The 20,656-nt window shown below is 34.0% G+C and overlaps 1 protein-coding gene across 1 annotated transcript in view; it reads right to left on the bottom strand.

Annotated features, from left to right (window-relative positions):
• Positions 1 to 20,656, bottom strand: part of plod3 (procollagen-lysine, 2-oxoglutarate 5-dioxygenase 3) — an 83,807-nt gene that overhangs the window by 11,742 nt on the left and 51,409 nt on the right. The window contains exon 12 of the mRNA XM_084194306.1: positions 3,171 to 3,312. Within this exon, the coding sequence (XP_084050432.1) occupies positions 3,171 to 3,312 (142 nt within the window). The remainder of the gene's footprint in view (positions 1 to 3,170; positions 3,313 to 20,656) is intronic.

Here is a 20,656-nt window from a genome sequence, read left to right as displayed (position 1 = left end):
GAAGTTTACATACACTTAGGTTGGAGTCATTAAAACTTGTTTTTCAACCACCACAAATTTCTTGTTAAACTATAGTTTTGGCAAGTCGGTTAGGACATCTACTTTGTGCATGACACAAGTAATTTTTCCAACAATTGTTTACAGACAGATTATTTCACTTATAATTCACTGTATCACAATTCCAGTGGGTCAGAAGTTTACATACACTAAGTTGACAGTGCCTTTAAACAGCTTGGAAAATTACAGAAAATGATGCCATGGCTTTAGAAGCTTCTGATAGGCTAATTGACATAATTTGAGTCAATTGGAGGTGTACCTGTGGATGTATTTCAAGGCCTACCTTCAAACTCAGTGCCTCTTTGCTTGACATCATGGGAAAATCAAAAGAAATCAGCCAAGACCTCAGAAAAAAAATTGTAGACCTCCACAAGTCTGGTTCATCCTTGGGAGCAATTTCCAAACGCCTGAAGGTACCACGTTCATCTGTACAAACAATAGTACGCAAGTATAAACACCATGGGACCACGCAGCCGTCATACCGCTCAGCAAGGAGACGCGTTCTGTCTCCTAGAGATGAACGTACTTTGGTGCGAAAAGTGCAAATCAATCCCAGAATAACAGCAAAGAACCTTGTGAAGATGCTGGAGGAAACAGGTATAAAAGTATCTATATCCACAGTAAAACGGGTCCTATATCAACATAACCTGAAAGGCCACTCAGCAAGGAAGAAGCCACTACTCCAAAACCGCCATAGAAAAGCCAGACCACGGTTTGCAACTGCACATGGGGACAAAGATCGTACATTTTGGAGAAATGTCCTCTGGTCTGATGAAACAAAAATAGAACTGTTTGGCCATAATGACCATCGTTATATTTGGAGGAAAAGGGGGGATGCTTGCAAGCCGAAGAATACCATCCCAACCGTGAAGCAAGGGGGTGGCAGCATCATGCTGTGGGGGTGCTTTGCTGCAGGAGGAACTGGTGCACTTCACAAAATAGATGGCATCATGAGGAAGGAAAATTATGTGGATATATTGAAGCAACATCTCAAGACATCAGTCAGGAAGTTAAAGCTTGGTCGCAAATGGGTCTTCCAAATGGACAATGACCCCAAGCATACTTCCAAAGTTGTGGCAAAATGGCTTAAGGACAACAAAGTCAAGGTATTGGAGTGGCCATCACAAAGCCCTGACCTCAATCCTATAGAAAATATGTGGGCAGAACTGAAAAAGCATGTGCGAGCAAGGAGGCCTACAAACCTGACTCAGTTACACCAGCTCTGTCAGGAGGAATGGGCCAAAATTCACCCAACTTATTGTGGGAAGCTTGTGGAAGGCTACCCGAAACGTTTGACCCAAGTTAAACAATTTAAAGGCAATGCTACTAAATACTAATTGAGGGTATGTAAACTTCTGACCCACTGGGAATGTGATGAAAGAAATAAAAGCTGAAATAAATCATTCTCTCTAGTATTATTCTGACATTTCACATTCTTAAAATAAAGTGGTGATCCTAACTGACCTAAGACAGGGTATTTTTACTAGTGTATTTGTCTAAGGTGTATTGTAAACTTCCGTCTTCAACTGTATCTCTAACGGTCGCCGCAGTGTGAGTTGTTTTATGCGACATCAGAATGCGATTATTACGGAACAGGACATTTAACACGCGCTGCCTGCTAATTATCTATAAGCTATGTTTCAACTTGTCAATTTCAAATTATTTTCTAACAAGTTTTATTTTCTAACAGTTTGAACTGAGGTGTGTTCCGCCTCCTCATTGAAGTAACCCATTTCACTGTTGCGGGCAATTTATGTTTGAGGCTTTACTGAGCCGGACAAACTCCTCTCTGAGGAGAGGCCAAGCACTTCCCCAGTGTTTCCGCAGATCAACATTTCCCCCTTGGCACATTTTCTGGCCGGCGCTCGCTTTTCCTTCATTGTTGTGTTCCTTAAACTTAATAACTTTGGACATGTTCCTATCAAAGGAAGTGCCTTGTCTTCTGTATATCGTGTTTCTACTGTAGCATACAGTATGGATTTATGGAGCATAATGTATTTACAGTTTTATTCACATGTTTTCATGTACTGGTGACAAATAATGCATTCCGATTATTGCATAGATTGTAATGGACACCTACGATGTGTGTAAAATACTTTTTTGAAGGTTGTACTGATTATAATGAGCTAATGCTAAGCTATTTGCCAGCTATGTGTGGCGCCATGTTCGTTGACATTATACAATGCATTCTGGGTGTCACGTAAACGTCTGTCAGACCAAAGACGTTATAGTGAGTTGAGGGATGGTTCACTCATTTTTCGAGTAAACTTCCGGAAGTGAATGATGGTAGACGACACACCCCCTTCAACATGCATACTGCGAACAGACCCAACTCATCTTGTCTCCTCTTATTATCTTTGGTTGACGAAACACAAACTACCCATTGTCGGATGACTTTCGATTTCTAGAAAGTGTTTTACTCAATTATTTTGATCAATGGTGAGCTCACCCGTGATGTGATGAATTATAAATAGTAATTGTTAGTAGCTAATTCATATTGTGGTTTCTGTCAGCCGAGAGTTATCTAAATATGACCGCTTGTGTTACGTCAACCTTTCCTCAGCGCTAAGACCAGTGTAGCCTACATTTTCCGGTTTGAATGATTGTGTATGCTGTCGCTACTTCTGTGAATGTCTGAACATTGCATCCAAAAATAAACTGGTCACATTCAGGACATAACTTTGTAAGGACTGTGTTTGTGCAAACATTTTCTGTGAAAAAACAGTGTGGCTAGCTCAAATGCTGACTGTTGCGTCAATCGAAACTGGACATTCTAAATAAGCGTTCTAATCACACCGGTTTGAGCGTACACTGCATGGACCACTGTAGAATGATCACACCTGTTTGTTGGTATGTGTGAAAAGGTTAAAACTCAAACTGTTTTAAAGTCACCATTGGCCTCATGGTGAAATCCCTGAGCAGTTTCCTTCCTCTCCGGTAACTGAGTTAGGAAGGATGCCTTGATCTTTGTAGTGACTGGGTGTATTGATACACCATCCAAAGTGTAATTAAGGGATATGCTCAAAGGGATATTCCGGGCCTTGCACACACCATATCAGGGTCCATATCATAATATATCATATATAACATTACATATATAACATAATATATACCTGGTCTCGTACGGCCCTGCAGAACACCATATCAGGGTCCATCCCTTCCTGACTGTACAGACTGACCTGAGACAGTCTACCTCTCAAGACTGACCCCTTTATCATGTAGACCTGGGTTATATAGGGCACGTTCCATAGACCACTACAGAGATAGAGAACATATAGAATATATAGGGTTATATAGAGAACATATATAATATATAGGGTTATATAGAGAACATATAGAATATATAGGGTTATATAGAGAACATATAGAATATATAGGGTTATATAGAGAACATATATAGAGAATATATAATATATAGGGTTATATAGAGAACATGTATAATATATAGGGTTATATAGAGAACATATATAATATATAGGGTTATATAGAGAACATCTAGTATATATAGGGTTATATAGAGAACATCTAGTATATATAGGGTTATATAGAGAACATATATAATATATAGGGTTATATAGAGAACATATATAATATATAGGGTTATATAGAGAACATATATAATATATAGGGTTATATAGAGAACATGTATAATATATAGGGTTATATAGAGAACATATATAATATATAGGGTTATATATAGAGAACATATACAATATATAGGGTTATATAGAGAACATGTATAATATATAGGGTTATATAGAGAACATATATAATATATAGGGTTATATATAGAGAACATATACAATATATAGGGTTATATAGAGAACATATACAATATATAGGGTTATATAGAGAACATATATAATATATAGGGTTATATAGAGAACATATATAATATATAGGTTATATAGAGAACATATATAATATCTAGGGTTATATATAGAATATATAAAATATATAGAGAATATACATAATATATAGGGTTATATAGAGAACATATATAATATATAGGGTTGTATAGAGAACATATATAAAATATAGGGTTGTATAGAGAACATATAATATATAGTGTTATATAGAGAACATATAGAATATATAGGGTTATATAGAGAACATGTATAATATATAGGGTTATATAGAGAACATATAGAATATATAGGGTTATATAGAGAACATCTAGTATATATAGGGTTATAGAGAGAACATATAGAATATATAGGGCTATATAGAGAACATATAGAATATATAGGGTTTTATAGAGAACACATATAATATATAGGGTTATATAGAGAACATATATAGTATATAGGGTTATATAGAGAACATCTAGTATATATATAGGGTTATATAGAGAACATCTAGAATATATAGGGTTATATAGAGAATATATAGGGTTATATAGGGTTATATAGAGAACATCTATAATATATTGGGTTATATAGAGAACATCTATAATATATAGGGTTATATAGAGAACATCTATAATATATAGGGTTATATTGGGTTAACATATATAATATATAGGGTTATATAGAGAACATATATAATATATAGGGTTATATAGAGAACATATATAATATATAGGGTTATATACATTTACATTTTAGTCATTTAGCAGACGCTCTTATCCAGAGCGACTTACAGGAGCATTTAGGGTTAAGTGCCTTGCTTAAGGGCACTTCGACAGATTTTTCACCTAGTCGGCTCTGGGATTAGAACCAGCGACCTTTCGGTTACTGGCACAACGCTCTTACCCACTAAGCTACCTGCCGCCCCAGAACATATATAATATATAAGGTTTTATAGAGAACATCTAGTATATATAGGGTTATATAGAGAACATATATAATATATAGGGTTATATAGAGAACATCTAGTATATATAGGGTTATATAGAGAACATATAGAATATATAGGGTTATATAGAGAACATATATAATATATAGGGTTATATAGAGAACATGTATAATATATGGGGTTATATAGAGAACATGTATAATATATAGGGTTATATAGAGAACATATATAATATATAGTGTTATATATAGAGAACATATACAATATATAGGGTTATATAGAGAACATATACAATATATAGGGTTATATAGAGGACATATACAATATATAGGGTTATATAGAGGACATATATAATATATAGGGTTATATAGAGAACATATAGAATATATAGGTTATATAGAGAACATATATAATATCTAGGGTTATATAGAGAATATATAAAATATATAGAGAATATACATAATATATAGGGTTATATAGAGAACATATATAATATATAGGGTTGTATAGAGAACATATATACAATATAGGGTTGTATAGAGAACATATATAATATATAGTGTTATATAGAGAACATATAGAATATATAGGGTTATATTGAGAACATGTATAATATATAGGGTTATATAGAGAACATATATAAAATATAGGGTTGTATAGAGAACATATATAATATATAGTGTTATATAGAGAACATATAGAATATATAGGGCTATATAGAGAACATCTAGTATATATAGGGTTATAGAGAGAACATATAGAATATATAGGGTTATATAGAGAACATATAGAATATATAGGGTTATATAGAGAACATATAATATATAGGGTTATATAGAGAACATATATAATATATAGGGTTATATAGAGAACATATATAGTATATAGGGTTATATAGAGAACATCTAGTATATATATAGGGTTATATAGAGAACATATAGAATATATAGGGTTATATAGAGAACATATAGAATATATAGGGTTATATAGAGAACATATAGAATATATAGGGTTATATAGAGAACATATATAATATATAGGGTTATATAGAGAACATATATAGAGAACATATAATATATAGGGTTATATAGAGAACATGTATAATATATAGGGTTATATATAGAACATATATAATATATAGGGTTATATAGAGAACATGTATAATATATAGGGTTATATAGAGAACATATATAATATATATGGTTATATATAGAGAACATATATAATATATAGGGTTATATATAGAACATCTAGTATATATAGGGTTATATAGAGAACATATATAATATATAGGATTATATAGGGTTAACATATATAATATATAGGGTTATATAGAGAACATCTAGTATATATATGGTTATATAGAGAACATCTAGTATATATAGGGTTATATAGAGAACATATATAATATATAGGATTATATAGAGAACATATATAATATATAGGGTTATATAGAGAACATATATAATATATAGGGTTATATAGAGAACATATATAATATATAGGGTTATATAGAGAACATATATAATATATAGGGTTATATAGAGAACATCTATAATATATAGGGTTATATAGAGAAAATCTAGTATATATAGGGTTATATAGAGAACATCTAGTATATATAGGGTTATATAGAGAACATCTAGTATATATAGGGTTATATAGAGAACATCTAGTATATATAGGGTTATATAGAGAACATCTAGAATATATAGGGTTATATAGAGAACATATATAATATATAGGGTTATATAGAGAACATATATAATATATAGGGTTATATAGAGAACATATATAATATATAGGGTTATATAGAGAACATGTATAATATATAGGGTTATATAGAGAACATATATAATATATAGGGTTATATATAGAGAACATATACAATATATAGGGTTATATAGAGAACATATACAATATATAGGGTTATATAGAGAACATATACAATATATAGGGTTATATAGAGAACATATATAATATATAGGTTATATAGAGAACATATATAATATCTAGGGTTATATATAGAATACATAAAATATATAGAGAATATACATAATATATAGGGTTATATAGAGAACATATATAATATATAGGGTTGTATAGAGAACATATATAAAATATAGGGTTGTATAGAGAACATATATACAGTGGGGGAAAAAAGTATTTAGTCAGCCACCAATTGTGCAAGTTCTCCCACTTAAAAAGATGAGAGAGGCCTGTAATTTTCATCATAGGTACACGTCAACTATGACAGACAAAATGAGAAAAAAATTTCCAGAAAATCACATTGTAGGATTTTTAATGAATTTATTTGCAAATTATGGTGGAAAATAAGTATTTGGTCAATAACAAAAGTTTCTCAATACTTTGTTATATACCCTTTGTTGGCAATGACACAGGTCAAACGTTTTCTGTAAGTCTTCACAAGGTTTTCACACACTGTTGCTGGTATTTTGGCCCATTCCTCCATGCAGATCTCCTCTAGAGCAGTGATGTTTTGGGGCTGTCGCTGGGCAACACGGACTTTCAACTCCCTCCAAAGATTTTCTATGGGGTTGAGATCTGGAGACTGGGTAGGCCACTCCAGGACCTTGAAATGCTTCTTACTAAGCCACTCCTTCGTTGCCCGGGCGGTGTGTTTTGGATCATTGTCATGCTGAAAGACCCAGCCACGTTTAATCTTCAATGCCCTTGCTGATGGAAGGAGGTTTTCACTCAAAATCTCACGATACATGGCCCCATTCATTCTTTCCTTTACACGGATCAGTCGTCCTGGTCCCTTTGCAGAAAAACAGCCCCAAAGCATGATGTTTCCACCCCCATGCTTCACAGTAGGTATGGTGTTCTTTGGATGCAACTCAGCATTCTTTGTCCTCCAAACACGACGAGTTGAGTTTTTACCAAAAAGTTTTATTTTGGTTTCATCTGACCATATGACATTCTCCCAATCCTCTTCTGGATCATCCAAATGCACTCTAGCAAACTTCAGACGGGCCTGGACATGTACTGGCTTAAGCAGGGGGACACGTCTGGCACTGCAGGATTTGAGTCCCTGGCGGCGTAGTGTGTTACTTTGGTCCCAGCTCTCTGCAGGTCATTCACTAGGTCCCCCCGTGTGGTTCTGGGATTTTTGCTCACCATTCTTGTGATCATTTTGACCCCACGGGGTGAGATCTTGCGTGGAGCCCCAGATCGAGGGAGATTATCAGTGGTCTTTTATGTCTTCCATTTCCTAATAATTGCTCCCACAGTTGATTTCTTCAAACCAAGCTGCTTACCTATTGCAGATTCAGTCTTCCCAGCCTGGTGCAGGTCTACAATTTTGTTTCTGGTGTCCTTTGACAGCTCTTTGGTCTTGGCCAAAGTGGAGTTTGGAGTGTGACTGTTTTAGGTTGTGGACAGGTGTCTTTTATACTGATAACAAGTTCAAACAGGTGCCATTAATACAGGTAACGAGTGGAGGACAGGGGAGCCTCTTAAAGAAGAAGTTACAGGTCTGTGAGAGCCAGAAATCTTGCTTGTTTGTAGGTGACCAAATACTTATTTTCCACCATAATTTGCAAATAAATTCATAAAAAATCCTACAATGTGATTTTCTGGATTTTTTTTCCTCAATTTGTCTGTCATAGTTGACGTGTACCTATGATGAAAATTACAGGCCTCTCTCATCTTTTTAAGTGGGAGAACTTGCACAATTGGTGGCTGACTAAATACTTTTTCCCCCCACTGTAATATATAGTGTTATATAGAGAACATATATAATATATAGGGTTATATAGAGAACATGTATAATATATAGGGTTATATAGAGAACATATAGAATATATAGGGTTATATAGAGAACATCTAGTATATATAGGGTTATAGAGAGAACATATAGAATATATAGGGTTATATAGAGAACATATAGAATATATAGGGTTATATAGAGAACATATATAATATATAGGGTTATATAGAGAACATATATAGTATATAGGGTTATATAGAGAACAGCTAGTATATATATAGGGTTATATAGAGAACATCTAGAATATATAGGGTTATATAGAGAATATATAGGGTTATATAGGGTTATATAGAGAACATCTATAATATATTGGGTTATATAGAGAACATCTATAATATATAGGGTTATATAGAGAACATCTATAATATATAGGGTTATATTGGGTTAACATATATAATATATAGGGTTATATAGAGAACATATATAATATATAGTGTTATATAGAGAACATATATAATATATAGGGTTATATACATTTACATTTTAGTCATTTAGCAGACGCTCTTATCCAGAGCGACTTACAGGAGCATTTAGGGTTAAGTGCCTTGCTTAAGGGCACTTCGACAGATTTTTCACCTAGTCGGCTCTGGGATTAGAACCAGCGACCTTTCGGTTACTGGCACAACGCTCTTACCCACTAAGCTACCTGCCGCCCCAGAACATATATAATATATAAGGTTTTATAGAGAACATCTAGTATATATAGGGTTATATAGAGAACATATATAATATATAGGGTTATATAGAGAACATCTAGTATATATAGGGTTATATAGAGAACATATAGAATATATAGGGTTATATAGAGAACATATATAATATATAGGGTTATATAGAGAACATATATAATATATTGGGTTATATAGAGAACATGTATAATATATGGGGTTATATAGAGAACATGTATAATATATAGGGTTATATAGAGAACATATATAATATATAGTGTTATATATAGAGAACATATACAATATATAGGGTTATATAGAGAACATATACAATATATAGGGTTATATAGAGGACATATACAATATATAGGGTTATATAGAGGACATATATAATATATAGGGTTATATAGAGAACATATAGAATATATAGGTTATATAGAGAACATATATAATATCTAGGGTTATATAGAGAATATATAAAATATATAGAGAATATACATAATATATAGGGTTATATAGAGAACATATATAATATATAGGGTTGTATAGAGAACATATATAAAATTTAGAGTTGTATAGAGAACATATATAATATATAGTGTTATATAGAGAACATATAGAATATATAGGGTTATATAGAGACATGTATAATATATAGGGTTATATAGAGAATATATATAAAATATAGGGTTGTATAGAGAACATATATAATATATAGTGTTATATAGAGAACATATAGAATATATAGGGCTATATAGAGAACATCTAGTATATATAGGGTTAAGGAGAGAACATATAGAATATATAGGGTTATATAGAGAACATATAGAATATATAGGGTTATATAGAGAACATATAATATATAGGGTTATATAGAGAACATATATAATATATAGGGTTATATAGAGAACATATATAATATATAGGGTTATATAGAGAACATATAGAATATATAGGGTTATATAGAGAACATATATAGTATATAGGGTTATATAGAGAACATCTAGTATATATATAGGGTTATATAGAGAACATATAGAATATATAGGGTTATATAGAGAACATATAGAATATATAGGGTTATATAGAGAACATCTATAATATATACGGTTCTATAGAGAACATCTATAATATATTGGGTTATATAGAGAACATATAGAATATATAGGGCTATATAGAGAACATCTAGTATATATAGGGTTATAGAGAGAACATATAGAATATATAGGGTTATAGAGAGAACATATAGAATATATAGGGTTATATAGAGAACATATAATATATAGGGTTATATAGAGAACATATATAATATATAGGGTTATATAGAGAACATATATAATATATAGGGTTATATAGAGAACATATATATAGTATATAGGGTTATATAGAGAACATCTAGTATATATATAGGGTTATATAGAGAACATATAGAATATATAGGGTTATATAGAGAACATATAGAATATATAGGGTTATATAGAGAACATCTATAATATATAGGGTTATATAGAGAACATCTATAATATATTGGGTTATATAGAGAACATCTATAATATATAGGGTTATATAGAGAACATCTATAATATATAGGGTTATATTGGGTTAACATATATAATATATAGTGTTATATAGAGAACATATATAATATATAGGGTTATATACATTTACATTTTAGTCATTTAGCAGACGCTCTTATCCAGAGCGACTTACAGGAGCATTTAGGGTTAAGTGCCTTGCTTAAGGGCACTTCGACAGATTTTTCACCTAGTCGGCTCTGGGATTAGAACCAGCGACCTTTCGGTTACTGGCACAACGCTCTTACCCACTAAGCTACCTGCCGCCCCAGAACATATATAATATATAAGGTTTTATAGAGAACATCTAGTATATATAGGGTTATATAGAGAACATATATAATATATAGGGTTATATAGAGAACATCTAGTATATATAGGGTTATATAGAGAACATATAGAATATATAGGGTTATATAGAGAACATATATAATATATAGGGTTATATAGAGAACATATATAATATATAGGGTTATATAGAGAACATGTATAATATATGGGGTTATATAGAGAACATGTATAATATATAGGGTTATATAGAGAACATATATAATATATAGTGTTATATATAGAGAACATATACAATATATAGGGTTATATAGAGAACATATACAATATATAGGGTTATATAGAGGACATATACAATATATAGGGTTATATAGAGGACATATATAATATATAGGGTTATATAGAGAACATATAGAATATATAGGTTATATAGAGAACATATATAATATCTAGGGTTATATAGAGAATATATAAAATATATAGAGAATATACATAATATATAGGGTTGTATAGAGAACATATATAAAATTTAGAGTTGTATAGAGAACATATATAATATATAGTGTTATATAGAGAACATATAGAATATATAGGGTTATATAGAGACATGTATAATATATAGGGTTATATAGAGAATATATATAAAATATAGGGTTGTATAGAGAACATATATAATATATAGGGTTATAGAGAGAACATATAGAATATATAGGGTTATATAGAGAACATATAGAATATATAGGGTTATATAGAGAACATATAATATATAGGGTTATATAGAGAACATATATAATATATAGGGTTATATAGAGAACATATATAATATATAGGGTTATATAGAGAACATATAGAATATATAGGGTTATATAGAGAACATATATAGTATATAGGGTTATATAGAGAACATCTAGTATATATATAGGGTTATATAGAGAACATATAGAATATATAGGGTTATATAGAGAACATATAGAATATATAGGGTTATATAGAGAACATCTATAATATATACGGTTCTATAGAGAACATCTATAATATATTGGGTTATATAGAGAACATATAGAATATATAGGGCTATATAGAGAACATCTAGTATATATAGGGTTATATAGAGAACATCTAGAATATATAGGGTTATATAGAGAACATCTATAATATATAGGGTTATATAGAGAACATCTATAATATATTGGGTTATATAGAGAACATCTATAATATATAGGGTTATATAGAGAACATCTATAATATATAGGGTTATATTGGGTTAACATATATAATATATAGGGTTATATAGAGAACATATATAATATATAGGGTTATATACATTTACATTTTAGTCATTTAGCAGGAGCATTTAGGGTTAAGTGCCTTGCTTAAGGGCACTTCGACAGATTTTTCACCTAGTCGGCTCGGGGATTAGAACCAGCGACCTTTCGGTTACTGGCACAATGCTCTTACCCACTAAGCTACCTGCCGCCCCAGAACATATATAATATATAGTATATAGGGTTATATAGAGAACATATATAGTATATAGGGTTATATAGAGAACATCTAGTATATATATAGGGTTATATAGAGAACATATAGAATATATAGGGTTATATAGAGAACATATAGAATATATAGGGTTATATAGAGAACATCTATAATATATAGGGTTATATAGAGAACATATATAATATATAGGGTTATATAGAGAACATCTAGTATATATAGGGTTATATAGAGAACATCTAGTATACAGTGGGGAAAAAAAGTATTTAGTCAGCCACCAATTGTGCAAGTTCTCCCACTTAAAAAGATGAGAGAGGCCTGTCATTTTCATCATAGGTACACGTCAACTATGACAGACAAATTGAGAAAGAAAATTCCAGAAAATCACATTGTAGGATTTTTAATGAATTTATTTGCAAATTATGGTGGAAAATAAGTATTTGGTCACCTACAATCAAGCAAGATTTCTGTCTCTCACAGACCTGTAACTTCTTCTTTAAGAGGCTCCTCTGTCCTCCACTCGTTACCTGTATTAATGGCACCTGTTTGAACTTGTTATCAGTATAAAAGACACCTGTCCACAACCTCAAACAGTCACACTCCAAACTCCACTATGGCCAAGACCAAAGAGCTGTCAAAGGACACCAGAAACAAAATTGTAGACCTGCACCAGGCTGGGAAGACTGAATCTGCAATAGGTAAGCAGCTTGGTTTGAAGAAATCAACTGTGGGAGCAATTATTAGGAAATGGAAGACATACAAGACCACTGATAATCTCCCTTGATCTGGGGCTCCACGCAAGATCTCACCCCGTGGGGTCAAAATGATCACAAGAACGGTGAGCAAAAATCCCAGAACCACACGGGGGGACCTAGTGAATGACCTGCAGAGAGCTGGGACCAAAGTTACAAAGCCTACCATCAGTAACATACTACGCCGCCAGGGACTCAAATCCTGCAGTGCAAGACGTGTCCCCCTGCTTAAGCCAGTACATGTCCAGGCCCGTCTGAAGTTTGCTAGAGTGCATTTGGATGATCCAGAAGAGGATTGGGAGAATGTCATATGGTCAGATGAAACCAAAATAGAACTTTTTGGTAAAAACTCAACTCGTCGTGTTTGGAGGACAAAGAATGCTGAGTTGCATCCAAAGAACACCATACCTACTGTGAAGCATGGGGGTGGAAACATCATGCTTTGGGGCTGTTTTTCTGCAAAGGGACCAGGACAACTGATCTGTGTAAAGGAAAGAATGAATGGGGCCATGTATCGTGAGATTTTGAGTGAAAACCTCCTTCCATCAGCAAGGGCATTGAAGATGAAACGTGGCTGGGTCTTTCAGCATGACAATGATCCCAAACACACCACCCGGGCAACGAAGGAGTGGCTTCGTAAGAAGCATTTCAAGGTCCTGGAGTGGCCTAGCCAGTCTCCAGATCTCAACCCCATAGAAAATCTTTGGAGGGAGTTGAAAGTCCGTGTTGCCCAGCGACAGCCCTAAAACATCACTGCTCTAGAGGAGATCTGCATGGAGGAATGGGCCAAAATACCAGCAACAGTGTGTGAAAACCTTGTGAAGACTTACAGAAAACGTTTGACCTGTGTCATTGCCAACAAAGGGTATATAACAAAGTATTGAGAAACTTTTATTATTGACCAAATACTTATTTTCAACCATAATTTGCAAATAAATTCATTAAAAATCCTACAATGTGATTTTCTGGATTTTTTTTCCTCATTTTGTCTGTCATAGTTGGCGTGTACCTATGATGAAAATTACAGGCCTCTCTCATCTTTTTAAGTGGGAGAACTTGCACAATTGGTGACTGACTAAATACTTTTTTTCTCCACTGTATATAGGGTTATATAGAGAACATATAGAATATATAGGGTTGTATAGAGAACATATAGAATATATAGGGTTGTATAGAGAACATATATAATATATAGGGTTGTATAGAGAACATATATAATATATAGGGTTATACAGAGAACATGTATAATATATAGGGTTATATATAGAGAACATATATAATATATAGGGTTATATATAGAGAACATATAGAATATATAGGTTATATAGAGAACATATAGAATATATAGGTTATATAGAGAACATATATAATATCTAGGGTTATATAGAGAATATATAAAATATATAGAGAATATACATAATATATAGGGTTATATAGAGAACATATATAATATATAGAGTTGTATAGAGAACATATATAAAATATAGGGTTGTATAGAGAACATATATAATATATAGTGTTATATAGAGAACATATAGAATATATAGGGTTATATAGAGAACATGTATAATATATAGGGTTATATAGAGAACATATATAATATATAGGGTTATATAGAGAACATATAATATATAGGGTTATATAGAGAACATATATAATATATACAGTTATATAGAGAACATATATAATATATAGGGTTATATAGAGAACATATATAGTATATAGGGTTATATAGAGAACATCTAGTATATATATAGGGTTATATAGAATATATAGGGTTATATAGAGAACATATATAATATATAGGGTTATATAGAGAACATCTATAATATATTGGGTTATACAGAGAACATCTATAATATATAGGGTTATATAGAGAACATCTATAATATATAGGGTTATATAGAGAACATATATAATATATAGGGTTATATTGGGTTAACATATATAATATATAGGGTTATATAGAGAACATATATAATATATAGGGTTATATAGAGAACATATATAATATATAGGGTTATATACATTTACATTTTAGTCATTTAGCAGACGCTCTTATCCAGAGCGACTTACAGGAGCATTTAGGGTTAAGTGCCTTGCTTAAGGGCACTTCGACAGATTTTTCACCTAGTCGGCTCGGGGATTAGAACCAGCGACCTTTCGGCTACTGGCACAACGCTCTTACCCACTAAGCTACCTGCCGCCCCAGAACATATATAATATATAGGGTTATATAGATAACATATAATATATAGGGTTATATAGAGAACATATATAATATATAGGGTTATATTGGGTTAACATATAGAATATATATGGTTATATAGAGAACATCTAGTATATATAGGGTTATATAGAGAACATATATAATATATAAGGTTTTATAGAAAACATCTAGTACAGTGGGGGAAAAAAGTATTTAGTCAGCCACCAATTATGCAAGTTCTCCCACTTAAAAAGATGAGAGAGGCCTGTAATTTTCATCATAGGTACACGTCAACTATGACAGACAAATTGAGATTTTTTTTTCTCCAGAAAATCACATTGTAGGATTTTTTATGAATTTATTTGCAAATTATGGTGGAAAATAAGTATTTGGTCACCTACAAACAAGCAAAATTTTTGGCTCTCACAGACCTGAAACTTCTTCTTTAAGAGGCTCCTCTGTCCTCCACTCGTTACCTGTATTAATGGCACCGGTTTGAACTTGTTATCAGTATAAAAGACACCTGTCCACAACCTCAAACAGTCACACTCCAAACTCCACTATGGCCAAGACCAAAGAGCTGTCAAAGGAACCAGAAACAAAATTGTAGACCTGCACCAGGCTGGGAAGACTGCATCTGCAATAGGTAAGCAGCTTGGTTTGAAGAAATCAACTGTGGGAGCAATTATTAGGAAATGGAAGACATACAAGACCACTGATAATCTCCCTCGATCTGGGGCTCCACGCAAGATCTCACCCCGTGGGGTCAAAATGATCACAAGAACGGTGAGCAAAAATCCCAGAACCACACGGGGGGACCTAGTGAATGACCTGCAGAGAGCTGGGACCAAAGTAACAAAGCCTACCATCAGTAACACACTACGCCGCCAGGGACTCAAATCCTGCAATGCCAGACATGTCCCCCTGCTTAAGCCAGTACATGTCCAGGCCCGTCTGAAGTTTGCTAGAGTGCATTTGGATGATCCAGAAGAGGATTGGGAGAATATCATATGGTCAGATGAAACCAAAATATAACTTTTTGGTAAAAACTCAACTCGTCGTGTTTGGAGGACAAAGAATGCTGAGTTGCATCCAAAGAACACCATACCTACTGTGAAGCATGGGGGTGGAAACATCATGCTTTGGGGCTGTTTTTCTGCAAAGGGACCAGGACGACTGATCCGTGTAAAGGAAAGAATGAATGGGGCCATGTATCGTGAGATTTTGAGTGAAAACCTCCTTCCATCAGCAAGGGCATTGAAGATTAAACGTGGCTGGGTCTTTCAGGATGACAATGATCCCAAACACACTGCCCGGGCAACAAAGGAGTGGCTTCGTAAGAAGCATTTCAAGGTCCTGGAGTGGCCTAGCCAGTCTCCAGATCTCAACCCCATAGAAAATCTTTGGAGGGAGTTGAAAGTCTGTGTTGCCCAGCGACAGCCCCAAAACATCACTGCTCTAGAGGTGATCTGCATGGAGGAATGGGCCAAAATACCAGCAACAGTGTGTGAAAACCTTGTGAAGACTTACAGAAAACTTTTGACCTGTGTCATTGCCAACAAAGGCTATATAACAAAGTATTGAGAAACTTTTGTTATTGACCAAATACTTATTTTCCACCATAATTTGGGCCAATTGTGCGCCGCCCCATGGGTCTCCCGGTCGCGGCCGGCTACGACAGAGCCTGGATTCGAACCAGGATCTCTAGTGGCACAATGCGATGCAGCGCCTTAGACCACTGCGCCACTCGGGAGGCGTTATATAGAGAACACATATAATATATAGGGTTATACAGAGAACATATATAATATATAGGGTTAACATATATAATATATAGGTTATATAGAGAACATATAACATATAATATATAGGTTATATAGAGAACATATACAATATATAGGGTTATATAGAGAACATATATAATATATAGGGTTATATAGAGAACATCTAGTATATATATAGGGTTATATAGAGAACATATAACATATATAATATATAGGTTATATAGAGAACATATATAATATATAGGGTTATATAGAGAACATATATAATATATAGGGTTATATAGAGGACATATATAATATATTTGTATTTATTATGGATCCCCATTACTCTTCCTGGGGTCCAGCAAAATTAAGGCAGTTATACATTTAAAAAACATTACAATACATTCATAACAGATTTCACAACATATTAAGTGTGTGCCCTCAGGCCTCTACTCTACTACCACATATCTATAACAAAAAATCCATGTGTACGTGTGTGTATAGTGCGTATGTTATCGTGTGTGTGTATGCATGTGTCTATATTTGTGTTGCTTCACAGTCCCCGCTGTTCCAGAAGGTGTATAGTTTGGGCCCCTCTGAGGCTCCATGATCATTTACTCTGTCGTCACAGAAAATGATCACAGTGGCATGCCATTCATTTTCTAATAAAAGCTGAGTACTGGGGTATTGTCCAGACAAAGATTTTTAGTGTAGCAATATTAAGTTGTATGAAATTAAATCAGATGTGAAAAATAGGCTATGCTAAAATGTGGGCACCCTTGTCATTCTGTTGATTTGAATACCTGTAACTACTTAGCACTGATTAATTGGAACACACAATTGGTTTGGTGAGCTCATTAAGCCTTGAACTTCATAGACAAGTGCATCCAATCATGAGAAAAGGTACTTAAGGTGGCCAATTGCAAGTTGTTGTTCTCTTTGACTCTCCTCTGAAGAGTGGCAACATGGGGGCCTCAAAACAACTCTCAAATGACCTGAAAACAAAGATTGTTCAACATTATGTTTTAGGGGAAGGCTACAAAAAGCTATCGCAGAGATGTAAGCTGTCAGTGTCCACTGTGAGGAACATAGTGAGGAAATGGAAGACCACAGGCACAGTTCTTGTTAAGGCCAGAAGTGGCAGGCCAAGTAAAATATCAGAGAGGCAAAGGCGAAGGATGGTGAGAACGGTCAAAAACAGCCCACAGACCACCTCCAAAGACCTACAACATCATCTTGCTGCAGATGGTGTCACTGTGCATCGTTCAACAATTCAGCGCACTTTGCACAAGGAGAAGCTGTACGGGAGAGTGATGCGAAAGAAGCCTTTTCTGCACACACGCCACAAACAGAGTCGCTTGAGGTATGCAAACGCACATTTGGACAAGCCAGCTTCATTTTGGAATAAGGTGCTGTGGACTGATGAAACAAATATTTAGTTATTTGGTCATAACAAGGGGCGTTATGCATGGCGGCAAAAGAACACAGCGTTCCAAGAAAAACACTTACTACCCACAGTAACATTTGGTGGGGGTTCCATCATGCTGTGGGGGTGTGTGGCCAGTGCCGGTACTGGGAATCTTGTTAAAGTTGAGGGTCGCATGGATTCCACTCAATATCAGCAGATTCTTTGGAATAATGTTGAAGAATCAGTCACAAAGTTGAAGTTACGCCGGGGCTGGATATTTCAACAAGACAACGACCCAAAACACTGCTCAAAATCTACCCGGGCATTTATGCAGAGGAACAAGTACAATGTTCTGGAATGGCCATCCCAGTCCCCAGACCTGAATATCGTTGATAATCTGTGGGATGATTTGAAGCGGGCTGTCCATGCTCGGCAACCATCAAACCTAACTGAAGTGGAGATGTTTTGTAAGGAGGAATGGTCCAAAATGCCTTCATCCAGAATCCAGACACTCATTAGAGGCTATAGGAAGCGTCTAGAGGCTGTTATTTTAGCAAAACGAGGCTCTACTAAATATTGATGTGATTTTTCTGTTGGGGTGGCCAAATTTATGCACCTGTCTAATTTTGTTTTGATGCATATTGCAAATTTTCTGTTAATCCAATAAACCTCATTTCACTACTGAAATATGACTGTGTCCATCAGTTATTTGATAGATCAAAATGAAATTGCTGATCCAAACACCCAATTATTTATAAATGGAAATCATGGAAATTGTCAGGGGTGCCCAAACGTTTTCATACGACTCTATTTTTCTCTGTTTATTAAATCTTATTTTACTGCTGGCATGAGTTACTTGATGTGGAATAGAGTTCCATGTAGTCATGGCTCTATGTAGTACTGTGGGCCTCCCATAGTCTGTTCTGGACTTGGGGACTGTGAAGAGACCTCTGGTGGCATGTCTTATGGGGTATGCATGGGTGTCTGAGCTGTGTTCATTCAACATGTCAATACCTCTCACAAATACAAGTAGAGATTAAGTCAATCTCTCCTCCACTTTGAACCAGGAGAGATTGACATGCATATTATTAATGTTAGCTCTCTGTGTACATCCAAGGGCCAGCCGTGCTGCCCTGTTCTGGGCCAATTGCAATTTTCCTAAGTCCCTTTTTGTGGCACCTGACCACACGACTGAACAGTAGTCCAGGTGCAACAAAACTAGGGCCTGTAGGACCTGCCTTGTTGATAGTGCTGTTAAGAAGGTAGAGCAACGCTTTATTATGGACAGACTTCTCCCCATCTTAGCTACTGTTGTATCAATATGTTTTGACCATAATAGTTTAGAATCCAGAGTTACTCCAGGCAATTTACTCTCCTCAACTTGTTCAATTTCCACATTATTTATTACAAGATTTAGTTGAGGTTTAGGGTTTAGTGAATGATTTGTCCCAAATACAATGCTTTTAGTTTTTGAAATATTTAGGACTAACTTATTCCTTGCCTCCCATTCTGAAACTGACTGCAGCTCTTTGTTAAGTGTTTCTGTTATTTCAGTCGCTGTAGTAGCTGACATGTATAGTGTTGAGTCATCCACATACATAGACACACTGGCTTTGCCGTTAGTAAGGATTTAAAAAAGTAAGGGGCCTAGACAGCTGCCCTGGGGAATTCCTGATTCTACCTGGATTATGTTGGAGAGGCTTCCATTAATGAACACCCTCTGTGTTCTGTTAGACAGGTAACTCTTTATCCACATTATAGCAGGGGGTGTAAAGCCATAACACATACGTCTTTCCATCAGCAGACTATGATTGATAATTATTATTATTATTATATTATTATTATTA

This window comes from Coregonus lavaretus, assembly GCF_964263955.1.
Source record: "Coregonus lavaretus genome assembly, contig: HAP1_SCAFFOLD_809, whole genome shotgun sequence".
NCBI lineage: Eukaryota > Metazoa > Chordata > Actinopteri > Salmoniformes > Salmonidae > Coregonus > Coregonus lavaretus.
The sequence above is the reverse complement of the archived record's forward strand: the minus strand, read 5'-3'. Positions and strand labels throughout refer to the sequence as shown.